At 46.2% G+C, this 26,032-nt stretch overlaps 1 protein-coding gene across 4 annotated transcripts in view; it reads right to left on the reverse strand.

Annotated features, from left to right (window-relative positions):
• Positions 1-1,204: 1,204 nt before the first annotated feature.
• Positions 1,205-26,032, reverse strand: part of LOC141257939 (cysteine-rich venom protein-like) — a 72,940-nt gene continuing 48,112 nt past the window's right edge. For 3 of the 4 annotated variants that reach the window (XM_073672941.1, XM_073672943.1, XM_073672942.1), the window contains exons 7-8: positions 20,815-20,900; positions 1,205-1,441 (exon numbers count right to left, since the gene is read on the reverse strand). In XM_073672941.1, coding sequence (XP_073529042.1) covers positions 1,317-1,441; positions 20,815-20,900 — 211 coding nt within the window. In that variant the 3' untranslated portion in view covers positions 1,205-1,316. The remainder of the gene's footprint in view (positions 1,442-20,814; positions 20,901-26,032) is intronic. The other variant, XM_073672940.1, reaches the window with a different exon arrangement.

The raw sequence follows: 26,032 nt of genomic DNA on the forward strand, positions 1-26,032 counted from the left end.
TAAATTTAGCCAAGACTTTGGCACAAATTTTTTTCTTTAGGAGATAGTGAAATTGCATGGGATTCCATCTGAAATTGTTTACTACTGGGAAATTCAATTGATATCTAAATTTTGGAAAGCATTTTGTGAAGATTTTATTTTTTACCTTTTTTTTCCGTCTTTCATCTATATCATCTAATTGGTAGACTAAGCGAGTAAACCAAAATCTTGAGACATATTTTAGATGCTTTGTGTGTGAATCAGTTTAACCCCTTGCGGAGTTCACTGTAAATAATCATTGTCATGAATCAACTGTCAAGTCCCCATTTTTCGAGACATATACGAGTTTCATGCTCAGTTTTGTGCTTTCAATAGTAAATGTCCTTCTGGGGTACTTGTGGAGGAACTGTTTTCCTTATCTATTACATCGGTATGGCGAGGTGTTCTTAATAATTTTAAGGAATATGGGGTCCAGAATTCTGCACCACCGCTCCCCTGAATAGGCAAAATGTCACACTCTCAAGTATGCTATTCCACTCATTGGTTCATCCCAAATGGCTAGCAAGTGCAACCTTAAAACATCATCAGGTTGGACAATGTGTTCCCTTTTGCATAGAGCTCCAAGGCTCCTCATTTCCTGCAGCACAGACATGTAATAGATGCAAGTGCGCCACTGGCACGAATAGCAATGTCAGGAACTTCGATATAAACGATATGCCTTGTTTCTTGAGATTGATGAATGATCTATCACACATTTATAGCATAAGCTGTGCAAGTGTCAAAATGTAAGAGATGGGAATAACCCTTTAAAGTTGTATATTCTCCAGCAAAAATATATTGATACCTAAAATAGATTTCATGTCCGATCGTCGCACTCACCAATCAGCTGTTATTTAGTGATCCAATTCCGCGATTTACGCAGCTCAGATCACATTCACTTTATTTGGAGCTGAGCGGCAGTACCTGAAATTGGCCGATATGTAGCATGCTGCCCTTGGCATTGGTTGGGGAACACTAAGTTAATTGATCGATTAGCATAGTTCTTACCATCTGAACCATTTCTTGTGGGTCATTTTAGGCCTAACTCCTGGTTGGCCCATCAATAACCACAAATCGCCCTTTTTGCGTCAAGTTCTCCACCATTTCAGATGCAATTAAGGGCAAATGCCTTGAATGAATACACAAGGATTGTGTAATTGTGGCCACCGGAGACTCTTTACAACACCAATAATGACTCCATCAGATTTGCTTTTATTCACTCAAAATGAAAACAAAACATTATTCAGACAAACTAAAGTTTAATCACTTCTCGCAACGTGAAAATAAAAGACGGATTTCTAGAAAATTTTGTTTTCGCAGGTGCATGATGCTTTGCATCCTTTCGCTATAGTGTCCGAACTCTTGCAGTATTTTACCAGAGCATTGCAGTTGGTAAACTTATTCTCTGCTAGACAAGGATTAGCTAAAAAGAGGAGAAAAAAAAGACAAAATGAAAACATGCCAGCCCTTCTACGCATCTAACAAAGCTAAATATATCATGTGGCAAAAATCATATCTCCTATGAAGATTGTCATTCTTTACATGTGGATGAACGGCAATTTAAACCTCTATTTAGGAAAGGATTCTTTACAGTTAGAGAAAATTATGGAATTTACTGTTCAGAGAGTTAGTAATTGCATATATTATGTCAGGTTATAAAAAGGGGCTGGATACACATCTGGTAAAGAATGATATTTAGGTTTGTAATTAGAGATGAGCAAATCCCCAGAAATTTGTTTCGGTCAGTTTCGCTTTTATCAGTCATCAGACTTGGTCGGTTCAAAGTGTTCTAGTTTTGCCACAAAAAAGTGTATGCTTTATTTTTATTTAATTTTATTCTTCCGACATTGCACGTACCGGTAGTGTCCTATTTTGCAGTGACTTCCCTAAATTGGATGTACCGGTGCGTCCTGGCGATCGTGCCTGCGCGATCGACGTTGGGAGCTCAGTTTAACTGATAGCTGAGACCAGGCTGTCACTGCCAGGAGCAATGCCCGCACCGCCCTCAGCTGACTAACCTCCTGACCGACCTCCTGATCTGTCAGCTTTGGCGGACTGTCAGACCATGCCAGCAGCAGGGTCTAACAGGCAATCTGTCAGTGTAATACTGACAGGTATAATGCATTAAAGTGTTGGTGAATTGCTATGCATTACACCAGTGATCAGATTCATAAAAGTTAAAGTTCCATACTGGCACTAAGTAAAAAAAGTGAAAAAAAATTTTTTTTAAAAAAATTGAAAAATTATTAAAGAAAAAAAAACCTCACAAAGAAAAATATATTATACCAAAGAATACATATATTTATGTTAAAAAAAGAGCAAAATACACATATTTGGTATCACCTCATCCACAAGGACCTGATCTATAAAACTGTCACACTAGTTAAACCCTTCAGTGAACACCATAAAAAATAAAAATCTTGGCAACAAAATTTGCTTTTTCATAAAACTGCCAAAAAAGTGGACTAGAAAACGAATTGCTGTTTTTGTAATTTTGCCTAGAAAGCGATCAAAAAATGCTACGTGCTGAAAATTGTATCAGTAAAAATGTGCACTTGTCCCACAAAAAACAAGCCCTCACATGACTTTTGGGCATAAGTATAGAAAAACTGTATCTCTCAGAATATGGCATTAAACTTTCTTTTTATAAAAAAGCGTTTTTTTAATATGTGATAGTTGCCAAACATAAAAAAAACAATATAAATCTGGTATTGCTGTAATCGTACCGACCTCAAGAATAAAGTCATCTAATCACTAGAGATGAGTGAACCTTTAACCCCTTAATGACCAGAGCATTTTCTGTTTTTGCGTTTTCATTTTTTGCGCCCCTTCTTTTCAGAGCCATAACTTTTTTATTTTTCTGTCAATATGGCCATGTGAGGGCTTATTTTTTGCGGGACAAGTTGTACTTTTGAGCGACACCACCTGGTTGTACCATATCGTGTGCTGGAAAATGGGAAAAAAAATCCAAGTGCGGTGAAATTGCAAAAAAAATGCAATTCCACAGTTGTTTTTTGTTTTGTTTTTTTACCACGTTCACTGAATGCACTTATCCATCAGGACACCACCAGCAGAGCTGAAGAAATGTTCTGAGAGAATCCTGGCTGCCAGGCATGATAAAACCTCCAAGGCGTGACAGGCGAGGTCTGGCCACTCTTCCATTTTTGAAGACTAAAACGTAAAAGGGTCCACACCCACCCTGATGGTAATGATATTGAGGTTGACATACTCCTGCACCATCCTCTCCAGTTGTTCACCACATGTCAGACTTGTACTCTGTTGTGCTGGTGCACGAGCTGGTCTAAAAAATATGTGAAACTACAAACATAAATTTCTTCTGACACTTACACTGCTGCTGCTGTTAATGTTTTTGCGTTGACTAATTGACGTTCCTGGAGTTGGAAGGCTAGAGCTGTGATGCACAATGTGTGCTTCACTGTTGTCTTGGAGAAAACCTCTCTTAAGGTTGTCTAAAAGTGCGTTTCGATACTCCAGCATGCATGGGTCCCTTTCCAGGGCGTGAAGCATCTGGCAAAATTTACTCTTGTATCATGTATCCAACAGATTGGCAACCCAGTAATCAGCACTATTTTGAATCCTAAATATACAGGGATCATGTTGCAGATAGTGCAGCAAGAAAGTGCTCATGTGTCGGGTTCTTCCATGGGGTCCAAGCCCATGGTGTGTTGGTGGCTGCATAACACTGATGCTGGTCTCCTCCATAACCTCCAACCAACCATGGACAAAAGAGAAGAATCATTATCCTCTTCATCTCCTGACTGTTGCTCGCCCATCTCCTCTTCCTACTCTTGCTCCTCCATTTGTTCCTCGGCTCCTGCACCTTCATGAACAGTTTGTCTGGAAACACGAGCCCCCCTCAATGGCTGTAATACACCCTGCCTTGGCACCTGCCTGTGGGACTACAGTGTGGAACTTAGAGCCATTGTTATCCCTTCTGCATCCTCCTTTGCCTCCTCCTCTTCCTCTGGGACCACCACCTCTTCCTGTAGACTATTCAAAGTGTGCTCCAGTATGTAGATGACCGGCATCATCATCGCTAACAATCTTAGAAGCCATTTCAAAACTGTGCAGAAGGGTGCAGAGGTCCTTAATCTGTGCACACTCAGCAAACGTGATTTTCACCATGTCCATACTGTATTTGCCCAGGCTATGCAAAATTAGCACAGTCGCTGCAACATGTGCAGAGTGGAATTCCACCGTTTCAGCACATCGCATATCAACCAGTTAACCGGTATGGACAAAGCCCTCTGTATCGATGCAAGTCGATGATCTGCGGGGTGCGAACGGCGGAAGTGAGCACACAGTGACCGTTCTTTTGGCAGCAGCTCACCAAGGCCAGGATAGTGGTGGAAAAATTGCTGTTCCACCAGGTTGAGGACGTGAATCAGGCAAAGCATGTTTGTGAGGTTGCCCCGGCATAGGGCCGCCACTAGGTTGGCATCGTTATCGCACACGGCCTTCTCTGGCTTCAGGTTCAGTGGAGACAGCAATAGCTCAAACTCAGCCTGGTTAGCTGTCTACAACTCTTGACCTGTGTGACTGCTATCTCGAAGACATATTAATTTTAACACTGACTGATTGCGGTGAGCCCTGGCAGTGCAGTACAGAGGTAGTGGGGATTTTCTCTGCACTGCTGGAATCTGTGTCTCATTTAAGGAATAGGTTGAGGGCACAGGTACAGGCCCTAGTGGAGGCAGAAGCAGTGGAGGAAGTGTTCAATACAGAGGTTAGTCCTGCAAGCCTTGGGGATTCCATGACTTGTGGAGTAGCCTCTTCCCCGCTTGCCCCCACAGTCACCAGAGTCACACAGTGCCCAGTCAGCGAGATACGAGATATAACACCCCTGACCATGCTTATGTGGCACCCCAGGGGTCTGGTTTCCACAGTAATGTAATGTTATGTCTGAGAGCAGGTGGGAGGTCCTTTGGTCAGGGATCCTGTGCATGCCACACCTCCTGCCCAGTCTTGGGAGGGGAAGGACTTCCCCTATATAAACCCGGGGCTGAAGCAGGGTTAGGAGTCTAGGAGAGTAGAGACAAGAAACAGTCATAGGAAGAAACAGCAGAAGCTCAGTGGGAGCAATACTACTACAAGTCAGGGGCTGGCAGCTGCAGAGCTCGCCCTGACTGAGAAGCTTTCTTACCGGACCCGGCGTCCGAGGCTGTGGGGACTAACTCTTACCCAGCAGCAGAAGCCGACCGGCAGGGGATTTCAGGTCCTCAGGCCCAGAAACCCGAAGGCACGTTCACACGCGTGGGACCAGCACCGCCATCGTGGAGCGGAAGCCATTAGAAGGCCTCGAGTCACCGGCCATACGGGTGAGCACCACACGGTACACTCAGGGACGTGGGCTACTTATATCCGCTTCTAGCAAGGTAGCCAGAAGAGTACAGCCAGTTTGGGAGGCCTACAACTCCGCCTGGCCAGGGGAGATCCCATCTGCTCAAGGACTGACCAGGCCCCGTTCGCTAGCAAGTACTCCGGGAGGGTCTATCGTTGTTACCAGTAAAGACCCTGAATTACACCGCACCGTCTCTGAGTGGTTCCTGCTACCCTCATTTTCCACGTCGGCTGCCCTGAGGCCATACCCCTCCCGTTGGGGGTTATACTATCACGCTGCACAATTCTACACCTGCCTCAGCGGTCTGCCCTGCAGCGGCAGCTCCATAGCTGCAAATCAACGGGTGGCGTAGTCGACACTCAAATAACATCTATCAAGACTGCCACACACCGAGTTTGACTCCCTGGGCACGGACCGGGTCCCCGCCACTCGGAGACTACAACCCTCATCTGATCCGGTTCCGGGTAAGCCCCCGTGCGCGAGACGCTGCAGGCCCAGGGGCGCGTCAACTTTGGCGTAGTCGGCAGGATTTCGTGCCCGCAACCACCGGGTACTGCGTGCCTGAAAAAGAGACTTTTCAAACTTACCTGTGGTGAAGATTCCCGCCATCCGGCGCCATCTTCAGCCTTCTTCCCGCCATCGGTGAAGTTTCCCGCCATCCGGCGCCATCTTCTGCCTTCCCGCCATCCGTGGAGTTTTCCCGCCATTGGACGCCATCTTGAGGAAGCCGCGCGGGAAGAAGAGGGGCGTGGACTCCGAAAGCGCGCGAGAACTGAAGCCCCGCCTCACGTCCAGACGTTGCGTAAGGTCCTGGAAGGAGCCCAGCAGACGCCGACGTCACAGGAGCGCGACGGAAGGTCCTCAACCATCCACTGCGGAGCCGCGGCCTACGGAAGAGGATCATCGCAAGGTAGGCCACGGTCCACTAGGGGGGAGAAGGATGTCGGATACGGAGGAGAGCTTCACTGCCTCAACCCCCGCCAGCGCTACCGCTGCTGCAGTTATGCCCTTCACCATGCCCTATATCCCGGGAGCAGCTTGGCTACCCCAGTACTCAGGGGAGTCACATACCCTGCATGACTTTAGAGAAAAGCTGGATAGCCTCTTCCAGGTGTACCCCCTCACAGAAGAGCAAAAAGTGAGCATCCTGGTGGCCCAACTAACCGGGGCAGCCAAAAGGGAAGTAAAATCCTGGCCACCTGGGAGGAAGACTGTCGCAGGGATACTAACCCGGCTGAAGGACACCTTTGATACCCGCACCTCAGCCGAGATTAAGCTTAGATTCTACGGGTGCAAGCAGCGAGCGCATGAGAGTATAAGGGACTATGCACTAAACCTACAAGAGGCCCTGAGGGCCATTAAGCAGACCGACCCTGATGGAGTGGGAAACGAGGACAGGCTGTTGACCGAACAGTTTATAGAGGGACTATATTGTAATACCCACCGAACCCAGTTGCGGGCAATGGCCTTACAGGATCCCCATCTGGGCTTTGCACAGTTCAAGGACAGAGCCATCCGGGTGCTCCGAGAACCGGCACCGGGTGGCGTTGTGACCCACAGGCGCCCTGCTATCACTTACCACCAGGAGGCGGCGCCTTTGTCGGCAGGGCCTGTGGGAGCTGATGCGCAGGCTTTGGACAATGACCCGGCTCCAGACCTACACCATCAGGTCCAAGAGCTAGCTAAGAGCGTTGCTGCGCTAACCCGAACTGTGCAGTCTTTACAGGCTTCCACCCCAGGGAAGATCCAGCTGGCATCCGGACCGGAGGACATCCCGTGGCGTCGACCAAGGAGGACCCCACCGGCCAGAGGAAGACCCAGTGACCGATACAGCGAGGACGGACGACCCATCTGCCGCCGCTGCAATCAACCCGGACATATGGCAAGGTACTGTTCTTTAAACGGGCACAACCTGGGGTAGAGGGCCAACCCCCAGGAAAAAGATCACCAGGCCCATCGAACTGGCGCGACAGATATGTGGGAGGACGTCCAGTCTTGCCTGTGGTACTGGATGGCATTCCCATGAGTGCCCTACTGGACACCGGGTCACAGGTCACCACTATCCCGTACGTGCTCTTTAAGCAGTACTGGAATGACTCGGATATTACCCGCTACCCTGACGACGACTTGAGTATCATCGCCAGCAATGGCCAGCCCGTGCCACAGATCGGATTTAAAGAGGTGACCATCAAAATCGGTAGAGTCGAACTGGCAGCACAGGGACTGATCATTGTAGATATTGACAAACATGAGAGTCACCCAAAAATAACTCTAGGAACTAATGTAATTGAAAATTGTCTTGCAGAGGTGATTTTCCTTTTACAGCAGGTTGCCAAGAACGCCAGCTCCGGCGAGCAGCGGGTGCTCCAGAAAAAGATCTGGGCGCTGATGCAACGGCAACAGGTGGAACTCTCCGGCAGTGAGATTGGTAGCGTAAGAATGTGTGACCCTTTTCCTATTGCCATGCCCCCAAAAAGTGAAATGATGATTTGGTGCCGGGCAGCTATTGGTCTGAGAGGTAGGGATTACCAGGCAATGGTAGAACCAGTTTACTCGGACAGTAGGCCCACCATTTTGACAGCACGGGGGGTGGTTGATGTACGCCATGGGAGGGTGCCCGTTCGCATAATAAATATCGGGGAGAGGGAAGTGTACCTGCCCCGGTATGCCACGCTAGCCAAATTATATACCATTAACCAAAATTCTATACAATCTGTGGAACCCTTGCCTCCATCTCACCCGGAGGAAGGTAACGGCTCTAAGAAAAACATGGAGGACTGGTGTCAGCAACTACATCTGGGTACTGACTCCACTCCCGCACACCAGAAACAAGGAGTCTATCGGGTGGTTCAAGAGTACGAGAGAGTGTTCAGTAAACACCCGTTAGACTTCGGGCGAGTCAAGGGGGTAGAACACCACATCCCCACGGGAGACCATCCTCCTATAAAAGAGAGGTATCGACCCGTACCCCCTGCCCACTACCAACACGCCAAGGGGATGCTTAGAGACATGAAGGAGGCTGGGGTGATCAGGAATAGCTGTAGCCCCTGGGCAGCTCCACTAGTCTTAGTCAGAAAAAAAGACAACACCATGAGAATGTGTGTAGATTACCGGAAAATCAACCGTATCACACACAAGGATGCGTACCCCTTACCAAGGATAGAGGAGTCATTGGCTGCTTTAAGATCTGCTAACTTCTTCTCTACCTTGGATCTCACTAGCGGGTACTGGCAGGTTCCTGTAGCAGAGGCGGACCGGGAGAAGACCGCATTCACCACCCCGATGGGACTTAGCGAGTTCACCTGCATGCCGTTCGGACTCTGCAACGCACCAGGAACCTTCCAACGACTAATGGAGTGTTGTCTGGGCCACAGAAACTTCGAGACGGTCCTGTTGTACCTGGACGATGTCTTCGTATATTCCAAGACGTATGAGGACCACCTGAAACACCTGGCGGAAGTGTTCGACGCTCTGGCAAGCTACGGCCTAAAGGTGAAACCCTCCAAGTGTCACCTCCTGAAACCAAAGGTGCAGTACCTGGGACACGTGGTGAGCGCTGACGGAGTGGCTCCCGACCCTGATAAGATCACCGCAATTAAGGAATGGCCAAGCCCCTCCAGCGTAAAAGAAGTGCGGCAGTTCCTCGGGTTGGTAGGCTACTACCGAAGGTTTATTCCCGGTTTCACCAAAAAGGCAGCACCTATGCAGGACCTCCTGATAGGCCAGTCCCGGAAGGCCAAGAACCAGAAGCCGCCCTTCAAATGGGAGGAGCTGGAAGAAGAGTCCTTCCGCCAGCTGAAGATGGCCCTCACGGGGGACGAAATCCTGGCGTACCCGGATTATAGCCAGCCCTTTATCCTCTACACCGACGCCAGTAACATCGGGCTAGGAGCCGTACTGTCCCAGATCCAGCAGGGGAAGGAACGAGTAATCGCCTACGCCAGCCGAAAACTGCGACCCACCGAAAGGAACCCCGAGAATTACAGCTCATTTAAGCTAGAGTTCCTGGCCGTAGTATGGGCGGTCACCGAGCGCTTTAAGCATTACCTCGCTTCTTCCCGGTTCACCGTGTACACGGATAACAACCCGTTGACACACCTGGACACGGCAAGACTCGGTGCCCTGGAGCAGAGGTGGATGGCCCGTCTGTCCAACTACGAGTTCACAATCAAATACCGGGCCGGATGCTCCAATACCAACGCGGACGCCCTGTCCAGGATGCCCAACCTGCCGGACGAAGGAGAAGATCCGGAGGGACTGGAAGAAGTTGAACTCCCTGCGTTCCACCATCATGGGACTATCCAGTATTCCCACCGGGTAAGGAGTAAGCAGGCTGTTACGTTGAACCCCTTACCTCACTACAACTGGGCGGAAACGCAAGACAGCGACCCTGCCGTCCGACTGGTGAAGGAGATGCTGACTCGCCCGGAGGCTTGCCTTGAACCAGACGCTCCGGAGGAAGCCAAACAACTATGGGCAGAGAAGAGTCGACTGTTCCTTTACAAGGGGAAGTTGTGCCGCAGAATGGTTAACTCCCGGACGCATGAACTACTCTGGCAAGTAGTGGTGCCACGAAGAGACGCAGCCATGGTGATGGAGGCATACCACGACGGAGCTGGACACTTCGGGTGGAAGAAGCTGGAGTTCCTGCTGCGCGAGCGATTCCACTGGGTAGGCATGAGGGGAACCATTGAGAAGTGGTGCAGAGACTGTGGCCCGTGCAACCTGAGAAGGAAGGACCGTGCCAGCCAGAAGACTCCCCTGCAGTCCATCGTCACCCGGCAACCGTTGGAACTGGTAGCCTTGGATCATGTAAAACTGACCCCAAGCAGAAGTGGCTACGTCTACGCGTTAACCATCGTGGATCATTACTCCCGGTTTTTGGTTGTCGTCCCCGTCAAGGACTTAACGGCTCAAACAGCAGCTAGAGCCTTCCAGCAGCACTTTTGCCGTCCACACGGGTACCCGGACCAAGTGCTGACGGACCAGGGACCTGCCTTTGAAGCGGAGGTCTTCCAGGAATTCTGCAATCTGTATGGCTGCCGGAAGATAAGGACGACACCCTACCATCCGCAAACTAATGGACTTTGTGAGAAAATGAACCAGGTGGTAATGGATCTTCTAAAAACGTTGCCCCTGGAAGAACGCAGTCTGTGGCCTGAGAAGTTGCCCGATCTGGTGGACCTATACAACCACATCCCGGTAGGTTCCACCAACTGTACCCCGGCTTACCTAATGAGGGCGAGACCTGGTAAGTTACCTGTTGACCTGGAAATGGGAGTCCTGACACCCGAGGACACTTCACCAGAAACAGACTGGGACACAGAGAGGCAGCAGCAGTACCGGAGAGTACAGGAGAGCGTGGAGCGAAGTCTCTGTCAGGCTAGGGAAAGAATAGAGAAAATTTACAACCAGTATGCTCCCGCTGTTCCCCTGGTACCCGGAGAGCAGGTCTTGAAGAGGAAGAGACGGCTCCACAAGTTGGACGACCAGTGGGAGAAGGACCCATACACCGTACTGCCCTCAAGCCACGAAAACCCGAAGGTTTGTACCATCAGTAAAGACGGAGGGGAAGCCACAGCCATTGTATCCCGGGACCACCTGAAGAAGTGTCCCGAACAACTGAGGAACCCTGAAGAGGAACAAGAAGACCATCGACCCGTAGAGGAAAGGGAAGATATGGTTAGTACTGTGCTCGGGGACTTCCCTCGGTCTTGGACTCAAGTCAATGGTGCAGTTGTGGTACCCGTACTCACCTTCCTCCAACCAGCATCCCAAGCACCTACGGAGCAACAGGTAGAGCTGGAAGAACAGCCGGTCCAGGAGGCAGAAGACCCCACACCCGCAAACCAGGAGGATCACCCCTCTGCTTGCAGTGAGCCTGCCATATCCCTAGTGAGCCAAAGAGCCGGTAGACAGCTGCCCAGTTTACCCTTGACAGCTCCTACACCCTGTAGTTCAGGGCTAGGCAGTCAGCTCCGTAGGTCCACTAGGGCCACTAGAGGCCAGTTACCCGCACCCTGGAGGATTTAAAGTGTATAAATTGTTTTATTTATGTTTACCTGTGTATTGTTGCTTGTGTATAATTTTGTGTTTCTAGTTATTTTTAGGAATCCTTGGTGGATCTACCGGGAATCCTTGTACAATTAGTTGGAGCGTAACCCAGGATGGACTAGAGACTGTTAAGGACTCGGGGTAGGACAGACCCCTACCTGGTTACGTCTCCCTGTTTTGGTGAAATGGACACCTTGCTTCCCCTCAAAGACTGCACCCAGTTGCGGACACGCCGTGACCATTGTTATGTGTCTCTTTATTATAATGTTTTGGTTGTACTCTGTTATGTTTACAAAAATGTGTTTAGTCCCGGAGTACTAAATTTCACTAGGGGGGAATGTGGCACCCCAGGGGTCTGGTTTCCACAGTAATGTAATGTTATGTCTGAGAGCAGGTGGGAGGTCCTTTGGTCAGGGATCCTGTGCATGCCACACCTCCTGCCCAGTCTTGGGAGGGGAAGGACTTCCCCTATATAAACCCGGGGCTGAAGCAGGGTTAGGAGTCTAGGAGAGTAGAGACAAGAAACAGTCATAGGAAGAAACAGCAGAAGCTCAGTGTGAGCAATACTACTACAAGTCAGGGGCTGGCAGCTGCAGAGCTCGCCCTGACTGAGAAGCTTTCTTACCGGACCCGGCGTCCGAGGCTGTGGGGACTAACTCTTACCCAGCAGCAGAAGCCGACCGGCAGGGGATTTCAGGTCCTCAGGCCCAGAAACCCGAAGGCACGTTCACACGCGTGGGACCAGCACCGCCATCGTGGAGCGGAAGCCATTAGAAGGCCCCGAGTCACCGGCCATACGGGTGAGCACCACATGGTACACTCAGGGACGTGGGCTACTTATATCCGCTTCAAGCAAGGTAGCCAGAAGAGTACAGCCAGTTTGGGAGGCCTACAACTCCGCCTGGCCAGGGGAGATCCCATCTGCTCAAGGACTGACCAGGCCCCGTTCGCTAGCAAGTACTCCGGGAGGGTCTATCGTTGTTACCAGTAAAGACCCTGAATTACACCGCACCGTCTCTGAGTGGTTCCTGCTACCCTCATTTTCCACGTCGGCTGCCCTGAGGCCATACCCCTCCCGTTGGGGGTTATACTATCACGCTGCACAATTCTACACCGGCCTCAGCGGTCTGCCCTGCAGCGGCAGCTCCATAGCTGCAAATCAACGGGTGGCGTAGTCGACACTCAAATAACATCTATCAAGACTGCCACACACCGAGTTTGACTCCCTGGGCACGGACCGGGTCCCCGCCACTCGGAGACTACAACCCTCATCTGATCCGGTTCCGGGTAAGCCCCCGTGCGCGAGACGCTGCGCGACACAGCGACACAGCAGGCCCAGGGGCGCGTCACTTACTCGTCCATGTGAAGAGATGAGGAAATCCAGATTCCAAAAATCCATAAGGCATAGCCTTATTCCATCATGTGAGTTTCCCCGATGTGACATGAACTCTTGATCTGTGTGAAGCTATCTATTTAATACATTTTTGATTTTTGGAAGCTGGATTTCCTAATCTCTTTTCATGTATTCCATGTGTGGCCACACGTTCCTTCCTTCCATGCACCACAAGCCGTTAGAAAACAGATGAGCTGAATTTGCCTTTTTCCTTACTCGTCCAGGTGTCTGAGATGAAAAGCATCCTGGCAGACATAGTCTGTAATACGCTAGGTTTTTAATATAGGCAGTATAGGTACCGTCCCAATTTAGGGTCACCTTGCCGCTGGTGGGACGGCTTGTATACTTTTTTTGATCAAAAATAGTTCACTAAGTACCCTATATTTATTATGCAACTTTGCTTTACATTTATATATAATTATGGTAGGGTATGAGATATATTTTTGTCTTGCTTCTTTTTTGCTAGTGTGAACATGCCTCTGTTTCTTGTATGTCTGCCATCTTAGACCTCAGTTCACATTGTCTGGTTTTTTGACTTGTTTGCATTCTGTGCAATTTAAGGGTGTGGCATGCCCTTTGTTGAGCTGATTGGTATATATGTAGCTTACCACGGGCCTAGGTGGTCTGGAGTTGGGACCCGGTCCTATTTGTCTACCCTTTTATATGCATTACTTCAACTTTGATATACAGTAAGGTTTTTAATATAGGCAGTATAGGTACCGTCCCAATTTAGGGTCACCTTGCCGCTGGTGGGACGGCTTGTATACTTTTTTTGATCAAAAATAGTTCACTAAGTACCCTATATTTATTATGCAACTTTGCTTTACATTTATATATAATTATGGTAGGGTATGAGATATATTTTTGTCTTGCTTCTTTTTTGCTAGTGTGAACATGCCTCTGTTTCTTGTATGTCTGCCATCTTAGACCTCAGTTCACATTGTCTGGTTTTTTGACTTGTTTGCATTCTGTGCAATTTAAGGGTGTGGCATGCCCTTTGTTGAGCTGATTGGTATATATGTAGCTTACCACGGGCCTAGGTGGTCTGGAGTTGGGACCTGGTCCTATTTGTCTACCCTTTTATATGCATTACTTCAACTTTGATATACAGTAAGGTTTTTAATATAGGCAGTATAGGTACCGTCCCAATTTAGGGTCACCTTGCCGCTGGTGGGACGGCTTGTATACTTTTTTTGATCAAAAATAGTTCACTAAGTACCCTATATTTATTATGCAACTTTGCTTTACATTTATATATAATTATGGTAGGGTATGAGATATATTTTTGTCTTGCTTCTTTTTTGCTAGTGTGAACATGCCTCTGTTTCTTGTATGTCTGCCATCTTAGACCTCAGTTCACATTGTCTGGTTTTTTGACTTGTTTGCATTCTGTGCAATTTAAGGGTGTGGCATGCCCTTTGTTGAGCTGATTGGTATATATGTAGCTTACCACGGGCCTAGGTGGTCTGGAGTTGGGACCCGGTCCTATTTGTCTACCCTTTTATATGCATTACTTCAACTTTGATATACAGTAAGGTTTTTAATATAGGCAGTATAGGTACCGTCCCAATTTAGGGTCACCTTGCCGCTGGTGGGACGGCTTGTATACTTTTTTTGATCAAAAATAGTTCACTAAGTACCCTATATTTATTATGCAACTTTGCTTTACATTTATATATAATCATGGTAGGGTATGAGATATATTTTTGTCTTGCTTCTTTTTTGCTAGTGTGAACATGCCTCTGTTTCTTGTATGTCTGCCATCTTAGACCTCAGTTCACATTGTCTGGTTTTTTGACTTGTTTGCATTCTGTGCAATTTAAGGGTGTGGCATGCCCTTTGTTGAGCTGATTGGTATATATGTAGCTTACCACGGGCCTAGGTGGTCTGGAGTTGGGACCCGGTCCTATTTGTCTACCCTTTTATATGCATTACTTCAACTTTGATATACAGTAAGGTTTTTAATATAGGCAGTATAGGTACCGTCCCAATTTAGGGTCACCTTGCCGCTGGTGGGACGGCTTGTATACTTTTTTTGATCAAAAATAGTTCACTAAGTACCCTATATTTATTATGCAACTTTGCTTTACATTTATATATAATTATGGTAGGGTATGAGATATATTTTTGTCTTGCTTCTTTTTTGCTAGTGTGAACATGCCTCTGTTTCTTGTATGTCTGCCATCTTAGACCTCAGTTCACATTGTCTGGTTTTTTGACTTGTTTGCATTCTGTGCAATTTAAGGGTGTGGCATGCCCTTTGTTGAGCTGATTGGTATATATGTAGCTTACCACGGGCCTAGGTGGTCTGGAGTTGGGACCCGGTCCTATTTGTCTACCCTTTTATATGCATTACTTCAACTTTGATATACAGTAAGGTTTTTAATATAGGCAGTATAGGTACCGTCCCAATTTAGGGTCACCTTGCCGCTGGTGGGACGGCTTGTATACTTTTTTTGATCAAAAATAGTTCACTAAGTACCCTATATTTATTATGCAACTTTGCTTTACATTTATATATAATTATGGTAGGGTATGAGATATATTTTTGTCTTGCTTCTTTTTTGCTAGTGTGAACATGCCTCTGTTTCTTGTATGTCTGCCATCTTAGACCTCAGTTCACATTGTCTGGTTTTTTGACTTGTTTGCATTCTGTGCAATTTAAGGGTGTGGCATGCCCTTTGTTGAGCTGATTGGTATATATGTAGCTTACCACGGGCCTAGGTGGTCTGGAGTTGGGACCCGGTCCTATTTGTCTACCCTTTTATATGCATTACTTCAACTTTGATATACAGTAAGGTTTTTAATATAGGCAGTATAGGTACCGTCCCAATTTAGGGTCACCTTGCCGCTGGTGGGAAGGCTTGTATACTTTTTTTGATCAAAAATAGTTCACTAAGTACCCTATATTTATTATGCAACTTTGCTTTACATTTATATATAATTATGGTAGGGTATGAGATATATTTTTGTCTTGCTTCTTTTTTGCTAGTGTGAACATGCCTCTGTTTCTTGTATGTCTGCCATCTTAGACCTCAGTTCACATTGTCTGGTTTTTTGACTTGTTTGCATTCTGTGCAATTTAAGGGTGTGGCATGCCCTTTGTTGAGCTGATTGGTATATATGTAGATTACCACGGGCCTAGGTGGTCTGGAGTTGGGACCCGGTCCTATTTGTCTACCCTTTTATATGCATTACTTCAACTTTGATATACAGTAAGGTTTTTAATATAGGCAGTATAGGTACCGTCCCAATTTAGGGTCACCTTGCCGCTGGTGGGACGGCTTGTATACTTTTTTTGATCAAAAATAGTTCACTAAGTACCCTATATTTATTATGCAACTTTGCTTTACATTTATATATAATTATGGTAGGGTATGAGATATATTTTTGTCTTGCTTCTTTTTTGCTAGTGTGAACATGCCTCTGTTTCTTGTATGTCTGCCATCTTAGACCTCAGTTCACATTGTCTGGTTTTTTGACTTGTTTGCATTCTGTGCAATTTAAGGGTGTGGCATGCCCTTTGTTGAGCTGATTGGTATATATGTAGCTTACCACGGGCCTAGGTGGTCTGGAGTTGGGACCCGGTCCTATTTGTCTACCCTTTTATATGCATTACTTCAACTTTGATATACAGTAAGGTTTTTAATATAGGCAGTATAGGTACCGTCCCAATTTAGGGTCACCTTGCCGCTGGTGGGACGGCTTGTATACTTTTTTTGATCAAAAATAGTTCACTAAGTACCCTATATTTATTATGCAACTTTGCTTTACATTTATATATAATTATGGTAGGGTATGAGATATATTTTTTTCTTGCTTCTTTTTTGCTAGTGTGAACATGCCTCTGTTTCTTGTATGTCTGCCATCTTAGACCTCAGTTCACATTGTCTGGTTTTTTGACTTGTTTGCATTCTGTGCAATTTAAGGGTGTGGCATGCCCTTTGTTGAGCTGATTGGTATATATGTAGCTTACCACGGGCCTAGGTGGTCTGGAGTTGGGACCCGGTCCTATTTGTCTACCCTTTTATATGCATTACTTCAACTTTGATATACATTAAGGTTTTTAATATAGGCAGTATAGGTACCGTCCCAATTTAGGGTCACCTTGCCGCTGGTGGGACGGCTTGTATACTTTTTTTGATCAAAAATAGTTCACTAAGTACCCTATATTTATTATGCAACTTTGCTTTACATTTATATATAATTATGGTAGGGTATGAGATATATTTTTGTCTTGCTTCTTTTTTGCTAGTGTGAACATGCCTCTGTTTCTTGTATGTCTGCCATCTTAGACCTCAGTTCACATTGTCTGGTTTTTTGACTTGTTTGCATTCTGTGCAATTTAAGGGTGTGGCATGCCCTTTGTTGAGCTGATTGGTATATATGTAGCTTACCACGGGCCTAGGTGGTCTGGAGTTGGGACCCGGTCCTATTTGTCTACCCTTTTATATGCATTACTTCAACTTTGATATACAGTAAGGTTTTTAATATAGGCAGTATAGGTACCGTCCCAATTTAGGGTCACCTTGCCGCTGGTGGGACGGCTTGTATACTTTTTTTGATCAAAAATAGTTCACTAAGTACCCTATATTTATTATGCAACTTTGCTTTACATTTATATATAATTATGGTAGGGTATGAGATATATTTTTGTCTTGCTTCTTTTTTGCTAGTGTGAACATGCCTCTGTTTCTTGTATGTCTGCCATCTTAGACCTCAGTTCACATTGTCTGGTTTTTTGACTTGTTTGCATTCTGTGCAATTTAAGGGTGTGGCATGCCCTTTGTTGAGCTGATTGGTATATATGTAGCTTACCACGGGCCTAGGTGGTCTGGAGTTGGGACCCGGTCCTATTTGTCTACCCTTTTATATGCATTACTTCAACTTTGATATACAGTAAGGTTTTTAATATAGGCAGTATAGGTACCGTCCCAATTTAGGGTCACCTTGCCGCTGGTGGGACGGCTTGTATACTTTTTTTGATCAAAAATAGTTCACTAAGTACCCTATATTTATTATGCAACTTTGCTTTACATTTATATATAATTATGGTAGGGTATGAGATATATTTTTGTCTTGCTTCTTTTTTGCTAGTGTGAACATGCCTCTGTTTCTTGTATGTCTGCCATCTTAGACCTCAGTTCACATTGTCTGGTTTTTTGACTTGTTTGCATTCTGTGCAATTTAAGGGTGTGGCATGCCCTTTGTTGAGCTGATTGGTATATATGTAGCTTACCACGGGCCTAGGTGGTCTGGAGTTGGGACCCGGTCCTATTTGTCTACCCTTTTATATGCATTACTTCAACTTTGATATACAGTAAGGTTTTTAATATAGGCAGTATAGGTACCGTCCCAATTTAGGGTCACCTTGCCGCTGGTGGGACGGCTTGTATACTTTTTTTGATCAAAAATAGTTCACTAAGTACCCTATATTTATTATGCAACTTTGCTTTACATTTATATATAATTATGGTAGGGTATGAGATATATTTTTGTCTTGCTTCTTTTTTGCTAGTGTGAACATGCCTCTGTTTCTTGTATGTCTGCCATCTTAGACCTCAGTTCACATTGTCTGGTTTTTTGACTTGTTTGCATTCTGTGCAATTTAAGGGTGTGGCATGCCCTTTGTTGAGCTGATTGGTATATATGTAGCTTACCACGGGCCTAGGTGGTCTGGAGTTGGGACCCGGTCCTATTTGTCTACCCTTTTATATGCATTACTTCAACTTTGATATACAGTAAGGTTTTTAATATAGGCAGTATAGGTACCGTCCCAATTTAGGGTCACCTTGCCGCTGGTGGGACGGCTTGTATACTTTTTTTGATCAAAAATAGTTCACTAAGTACCCTATATTTATTATGCAACTTTGCTTTACATTTATATATAATTATGGTAGGGTATGAGATATATTTTTGTCTTGCTTCTTTTTTGCTAGTGTAATACGCTAGTGTAGCGCAGGCACAGCTTTCTTGGAGAAGTAATGGCGACTGGGCAAGTGGTACTGGGGACAGTGATGGCTATCAGCTTTCGGAAACCGTCGGTATCCACTAGGTGGAAAGGCAGCATTTCCGTGGCTAACAGATTGGAGATGGTGGAGTTCAACCTCTTAGCTTTGTCATGTGTAGGATGAAAGAATCTTTTATGTGACCACAACTGCAGGCTGGTTGCTGTGCTGAGAGATGGTGGAGTAGGGTGAACAGGACAAACTGCTGGACCGTGAGTGTTGTGCAGGCGGAGATGTTACGGTGGATTGAGAAAGATGTGGTGTGCTTGGTGCAGTAAACACAGCAGAAATGTCCACTTTCATTACAGCTGACAAGCTTTCACTCAGCCTGACTGGAGCGGGAAAGCAAGTGGAGGTTTTGCAGCCAGAGACCTGTGTGACAACACTTGGCATGGTGATGGAGGAGAAAGAAGCAGCAGATGCGGTTGATGGGGTGGCAGATGGTTGGTGAGGCCCACTGGTCCGCATTTTATCGCAGTGAGATTGTCATAACGCATGTTGATTGCTCATGAGTATATACATGCATGTAGTAGTCAAATTACTGCAATTTTTCCCTCTACTTAGTCTTTTTTGGCAAAGTTGGCAGATAACGTGAGTTGACTCATCCTTTGCGGTCTCAAAAAGGACCCAGGCTAGGCAACCCTTTACACCCCTGCGAGCTGCAGACCCATGACTGCTGCTGGCCACAGCCACAGTTGTGGCTGAGGATGCAGTGCTCGATGTGGTTTCAACACTCTGAGTCTGTGCGGTAGGCCGCAACGTAACCCGCTCATCTTCCTCCTCCTCCACCTCCTCAGATGAGCTACTCAGCTGGGTGCCTCTGGGTTCACATGAAGTGGGATCTACAACCTCATTATCATCCTCTCTGTTCTCCCAATCCTCCCCATGAAAGTCACCCTCCTCCTTTTCCTGCCCTAACAGCAAAGTATAGTCCGCATGTGCCTCAGGTATCTGAGTCTCATTAAGTTCAACTTCCCCCACAGGGGTTAATGTCTGGTGACGAGGGTCAGGATTATGCTCGGACCCTACTTTGTCCTGCCCCGGTTCCAACATAAAAAATGTGGGCATCGGTGCAGATGCTTTCCTCCTCTTGAGTTTACGAATCTTTGGAGCAGACCTCTGATACCCATAGCATAGAATGTGTGAACAGCTCTGCAGACTCGCCCATCTGTGGTTCCTTACAGTCAGTGGGGCAAATGGACAGTTGTGATGCGGGGGGAAACAAGGGTAACTGGAGAGCCACGTCAGAGGACTGTACTGTGTGTGATGTTGAGGTGGAGGAAGAGGAGCAGAGGCCACTTGATGCAGTGCTTGCTATCCACTGGAGCACATGCTCTTTCTGGCCCTCATATACAAAGCTTATCGATGAGCGGCTGCCAAGGAAAGGGAGTAGAGTAGCCTGTCCAGTAACAGAAGTTGTCAGTTGTGTTTGGATAGTACATGACTATGTTGGTTCGGTAGAGCTTTCACTAACATTACCACTTACCTCACGTACACCTTGAACACCAAGCCTATTTCTCCTTCCACCAAGACCTCCCTTTTTCCTGACTAGATTGCTCCTTACCCCCCATAAGAATTCAGGCAAATGCTGCGCTCCCAAATCCAAATGCCCCCACCCTTCTGAGCCCCAGTGTGTGCCTAAACAACATTTAGCATCCACATGTGTGATGATACAGCCTAAAATCATGTTTTTTTCATTTAATTTCTGTAGCGATGAAAGCCTGCTTAATTTATGAGGTCAATGCCTGCAGAAGCTCGAGCTGGTCACAATTTATGAATAATTGCAATGTACTGGGCATTACAATGTACTGGGCACTACATTTTACTGGGCACTACAATGGCAGATTTGCAGTTTTCACTCCGCAACATTCACTACTGCTTGTTTCTGGAAAACATCCATGGAGTCAACTGTGTCAAATGTGTCTATTACTCTGATGGGCCTCAACATTAGAAATGCATCCTTTAATGTTCATACTTACTGCATAAGTCATTTTTACAATTATTAGGGCAATCTGCACATCCTATTCCAGATTTGTACGGATAAGCAACAGAGTTCACATTCCCTCTGAAATATGGTAAAAAGAAATAAGCTAGTGAATACTAATGTTTCATAGATGATGAAAGAAAAGTTAGCCATTGACACTAACCATTAAAATACTATGATGCATTAGAAAAGATGTGTCCTTCCTTACCTCTCTCCTTGGCTCGACGGATCCTAAGATCCGGCCAAAGTGACAAGATTTTTGTAAATAAAAACTTAATTTCTATATACTCTGTCAGGAGACATTTGTGCTGTATACGTCTATGTGGCCACCCAGTGGTTGTGATGTGAATTGAGTGTTGATGGTTGTGGTGAAAAATTGGGACCAGTAACACAATTCAAGACAGTTTATATAAAAAGTCCAGTTTAACATACATATAATTAATTACTAGCACCCATATACATGTAAAAATCCAAATGAATATATGAGTTAAGAGGAGGACAAGAGTCAATGCTACTATAAAAATAACAATTTTATTGATATACATTAAAAAGATAACAGATAGACAAAAAGACATCAAGAAATAATAAAATGAAAATGGTCACAGGGAAATGTGCGATATAAGTGAATAGGATCCCAGTGTGATAGGGACAAGGATAATACCAGGCTACAAAAGTTGACGCTGACGTTCAAGAGAACAGTATAAATCAGGTGAGTCTCATGAGTTGGGAGACTTTCCATGCATGCATCAAGAGAATTAAAGAGAAGTTCTCATGGTTAAGCTGATGGAGGTCAGCAAACATAAAGGTGAAAGGATGCCTGTCATTCAAAAGTGGGGGATAGTCAACCACAAAGTCAGACCTAAAACAAAGAAGAGTAAAGTGCCTATTCCATAATTGTGCAAAGTAAGCATATGAAATCGTATGTAAACATAGCTAGAAGACACGAACAGCAAGACATCACATGTATACAAGATAAGTACCCATTGCTTAGATCCTGGCAGCACCTCGACCCGGGTCCCCAATGTGTGTTTCGTGAGTGTTGCTTCCTCAGGGGGCATGGCTACAAATGATAATTGTCTAATTTTATACCCGGCTGCTCCAGTCAGCTGAACGGATTGCAGCCAATCGTAGTGGTTGTGTTGGCGCATGCACCCTGGCGGTGAGGAGGCCTAACTCCACCCACCCTCTTGTCAGGTCTTTATGCGGTCAGGTGGGGTGGTGGCGCCTGGCCATAGACCATGCGATCGCAAGGAACTATAGGAGGATAGTTGCTTGCACTCACCTGGTTTGCGGCCAGACGCCGGTTGTCCCACGTGGCCACATCAGGAGCTGAAGGATATAATATTATACAATTATTATTTGTAGCCACGCCCCCTGAGGAAGCAACCGACGCGAAAAGTGCGTTGGAGTCCCGGGGTGAGGTGCAACCAGGATCTAAGCAATAGATACTTACCTTGTATACATGTGATGTGTAGCTGTTCGTATCTTATACCTATGTTTACATACGATTTCATATGCCAACTTTGTAGAATTATGGAAAAGGCACTTTACTCTATGTTTTTGGTCTGTACTTGTGGTTGACTATCCACCACTTTTGAATGACAGGCATCCTTTCACCTTTATGTTTGCTGACCTACAGTAGCTTAACCATGAGAACTTCTCTTTAATGCTCTTGATGCATGTGTGGCACCCCAGGGGTCTGGTTTCCACAGTAACGGCAATGTTATGTCTGAGAGCAGGTGGGAGGTCTCTTGGTCAGGAATCCTATGCATGCCACACCTCCTGCACAGTCCTGGGAGGGGAAGAACTTCCCCTGTATAAACCTGGGGCTGAGGCAGGGTTAGAGAGTTCAGAGGGAGAGTTCAGCCAGGAGGGCTGACAGGGAGCTGTGGCTCCGGCTGGGCCCAGCCCCTGGGCCATGCCAGAAGTAGAGAAGAGAAGCAGCATAGGAAGAAACAACAGGAGCTCTGTGGGAGCAGTGTTACAAAGAGTCAGGGGCTGGCAGCTGCAGAGCTCGCCCTGACTGAGAAGATTTCTTACCGGACCCGGAGTCCGAGGCTGTGGGGACTAACTCCTACCCAGCAGCAGAATCCGTCAGGCAGGGGATTTCAGGTCCTCTGGCCAAGAAACCCGAAGGCACGGTCACACGCATGGGACCAGCACCGCCGTCGTGGAGCGGAAGCTACTAGAAGGCCCCGAGTCACCGGCCATACGGGTGAGCACCACACGGTACACTCAGGGACGTGGGCTACTTATACTCGCTTCTAGCAAGGTAGCCAGAAGAGTATCGTTAGTTTGGGAGGCCTACAACTCCGCCTGGCCAGGGGAGATCCCATCTGCTCAAGGACTGACCAGGCCCCAACCGCTAGCCAGTACTCCGGGAGGGTCTATCTTTGTCACCAGTAAAGACCCTGAACTACACCGCATCGTCTCTGAGTGGTTCCTGCTACCCCCATCATCCACGTCGGCTGCCCTGAGGCCATACCCCTCCCGTTGGGGGTTATACCATCCACGCTGCACCATCCTTCCACCGGCCTCAGCGGTCTGCCCTGCAGCGGCAGCTCCATAGCTGCATTCAATGGGTGGCGTAGTCGTACAACATCTACCGCTAATACAGCGCCACTTAGTCTGACTCCCTGGGCACGGACCGGATCACCGCCACGAGACTACAACCCTCAAGAGATCCGGCTCCGGTAAGCTCCCGCATGCGCAACGCAGCGCGACACAGGCCCAGGGGCGCGTCACATGCATGGAAAGGTTCCCAACTCATGAGACTCAACTGATTTTATATTGTTCCCTTGAATGTCAGGGTCAACTTTTTGCAGCCTGGTATTATCCTTGGCCCTATCACACCGAGATCCTATTCACTGATATCGCACTTTTCCCTGTGACCATTTTCATTTTATTTGTTCTTGATGTCTTTTTGTCTACCTTTTATGTTTTTAATGTACAGTACAGACCAAAAGTTTGGACACACCTTCTCATTTAAAGATTTTTCTGTATTTTCATGACTATGAAAATTGTACATACACACTGAAGGCATCAAAACTATGAATTAACACATGTGGAATTATATACTTAACAAAAAATTGTGAAACAACTGAAAATATGTCTTATATTCTAGGTTCTTCAAAGTAGCCACCTTTTCCTTTGATGACTGCTTTGCACACTCTTGGCATTCTCTTGATGAGCTTCAAGAGGTAGTCACCGGAAATGGTCTTCCAACAATCTTGAAATAGTTTCCAGAGATGCTTAGCACTTGTTGGCCCTTTTGCCTTCACTCTGCGGTCCCGCTCACCCCAAACCATCTGGATTGGGTTCAAGTCTGGTGACTCTGGAGACTAGGCCATCTGGCGTAGCACCCCATCACTCTCCTGTTTGGGGTCATTGTCCTGTTGAAAAATAAATGATGGTCCAACTAAACGCAAACCGGATGGAATAGCATGCCGCTGCAAGATGCTGTTGTAGCCATGCTGGTTCAGTATGCCTTCAATTTTGAATAAATCCCCAACAGTGTCACCAGCAAAGCACTCCCACACCATCACAACTCCTCCTCCATGCTTCACGGTGGGAATCAGGCATGTAGAGTCCATCCGTTCACCTTTTCTGCGTTGCACAAAGACACGGTGGTTGGAACCAAAGATCTCAAATTTGGACTCATCAGACCAAAGCACAGATTTCCACTGGTCTAATGTCCATTCCTATCAGCTGTGTATCCACCTGACTTCTGCACAACACAACTGATGGTCCCAACCCCATTGATAAGGCAAGAAATCCCACTTATTAAACCTGACAGGGCACACCTGTGAAGTGAAAACCATTTCCGGTGACTACCTCTTGAAGCTCATCAAGAGAATGCCAAGAGTGTGCAAAGCAGTCATCAAAGCAAGAGGTGGCTACTTTGAAGAACCTAGAATATAAGACAAATTTTCAGTTGTTTCACACTCAGATAAGAGACCAGGTCAATGCCACACAGAGTTTTCTAGCAGCAGACACATCTCTACAACAACTGTTAAGAGGAGACTGTGCAGCAGGCCTTCATGGTAAAATAGCTGCTAGGAAACCACTGCTAAGGACAGGCAACAAGCAGAAGAGACTTGTTTGGACTAAAGAACACAAGGAATGGACATTAGACCAGTGGAAATCTGTGCTTTGGTCTGATGAGTCCAAATTTGAGATCTTTGGTTCCAACCACCGTGTCTTTGTGCGACGCAGAAAAGGTGAACGGATGGACTCTACATGCCTGGTTCCCTCTGTGAAGCATGGAGGAGGAGATGTGATGGTGTGGTGGTGCTTTCCTGGTGACACTGTTGGGGATTTATTCAAAATTGAAGGCATACTGAACCAGCATGGCTACCACAGCATCTTGCAGCGGCATGCTATTCCATCCGGTTTGCGTTTAGTTGGACCATCATTTATTTTTAAACAGGACAATGGCCCCAAACACACCTCCAGGCTGTGTAAGGGCTATTTGACCAAGAAGGAGAGTGATAGGGTGCTGCGCCAGATGACCTGGCCTCCACATTAACCAGACCTGAACCCAATCGAGATGGTTTGGGGTGAGCTGGACCGCAGAGTGAAGACAAAAGGGCCAACAAGTGCTAAGCATCTCTGGGAACTCCTTCAAGATTGTTGGAAGACCATTTCTGGTGACTACCTCTTGAAGCTCATCAAGAGAATGCCAAGAGTGTGCAAAGCAGTCATAAAAGGAAAAGGTGGCTACTTTGAAGAACCTAGAATATAAGACATATTTTCAGTTGTTTCACACTTTTTTGTTAAGTATATAATTCCACATGTGTTAATTTATAGTTTTGATGCCTTCAGTGTGAATGTACAATTTTCATAGTTATGAAAATATAGAAAAATCTTTAAATGAGAAGGTGTGTCCAAACTTTTGGTCTGTTCTGTAGATAGATAGATAGATAGATAGATAATTAATAATGTAGATATATAGATATTGTAGATAGATAGATGATAGATAGATAGATAGATATGTAATAAGAAAACTGACCAGCACATCCTAAGTGTGAACATGTGCTAGCTGCAGAAACTGCACAGTATACAGTACGTAAAAAGAAAGAGCAGCAGCACTCCATTATGGCCAAGATACATAAAGACAATAAAAACATTTGATCTAAACTGTGTTATTACTCAGTAAGCTTTACTTTCAAAAAATAAGATAAATAGATAAATGGTAGATAGATAGATAGATG

The sequence above is a fragment of the Phyllobates terribilis genome, unplaced genomic scaffold (assembly GCF_046119375.1).
Source record: "Phyllobates terribilis strain yellow unplaced genomic scaffold, ASM4611937v1 Scaffold_3__8_contigs__length_932513732, whole genome shotgun sequence".
Classification (NCBI taxonomy): domain Eukaryota; kingdom Metazoa; phylum Chordata; class Amphibia; order Anura; family Dendrobatidae; genus Phyllobates; species Phyllobates terribilis.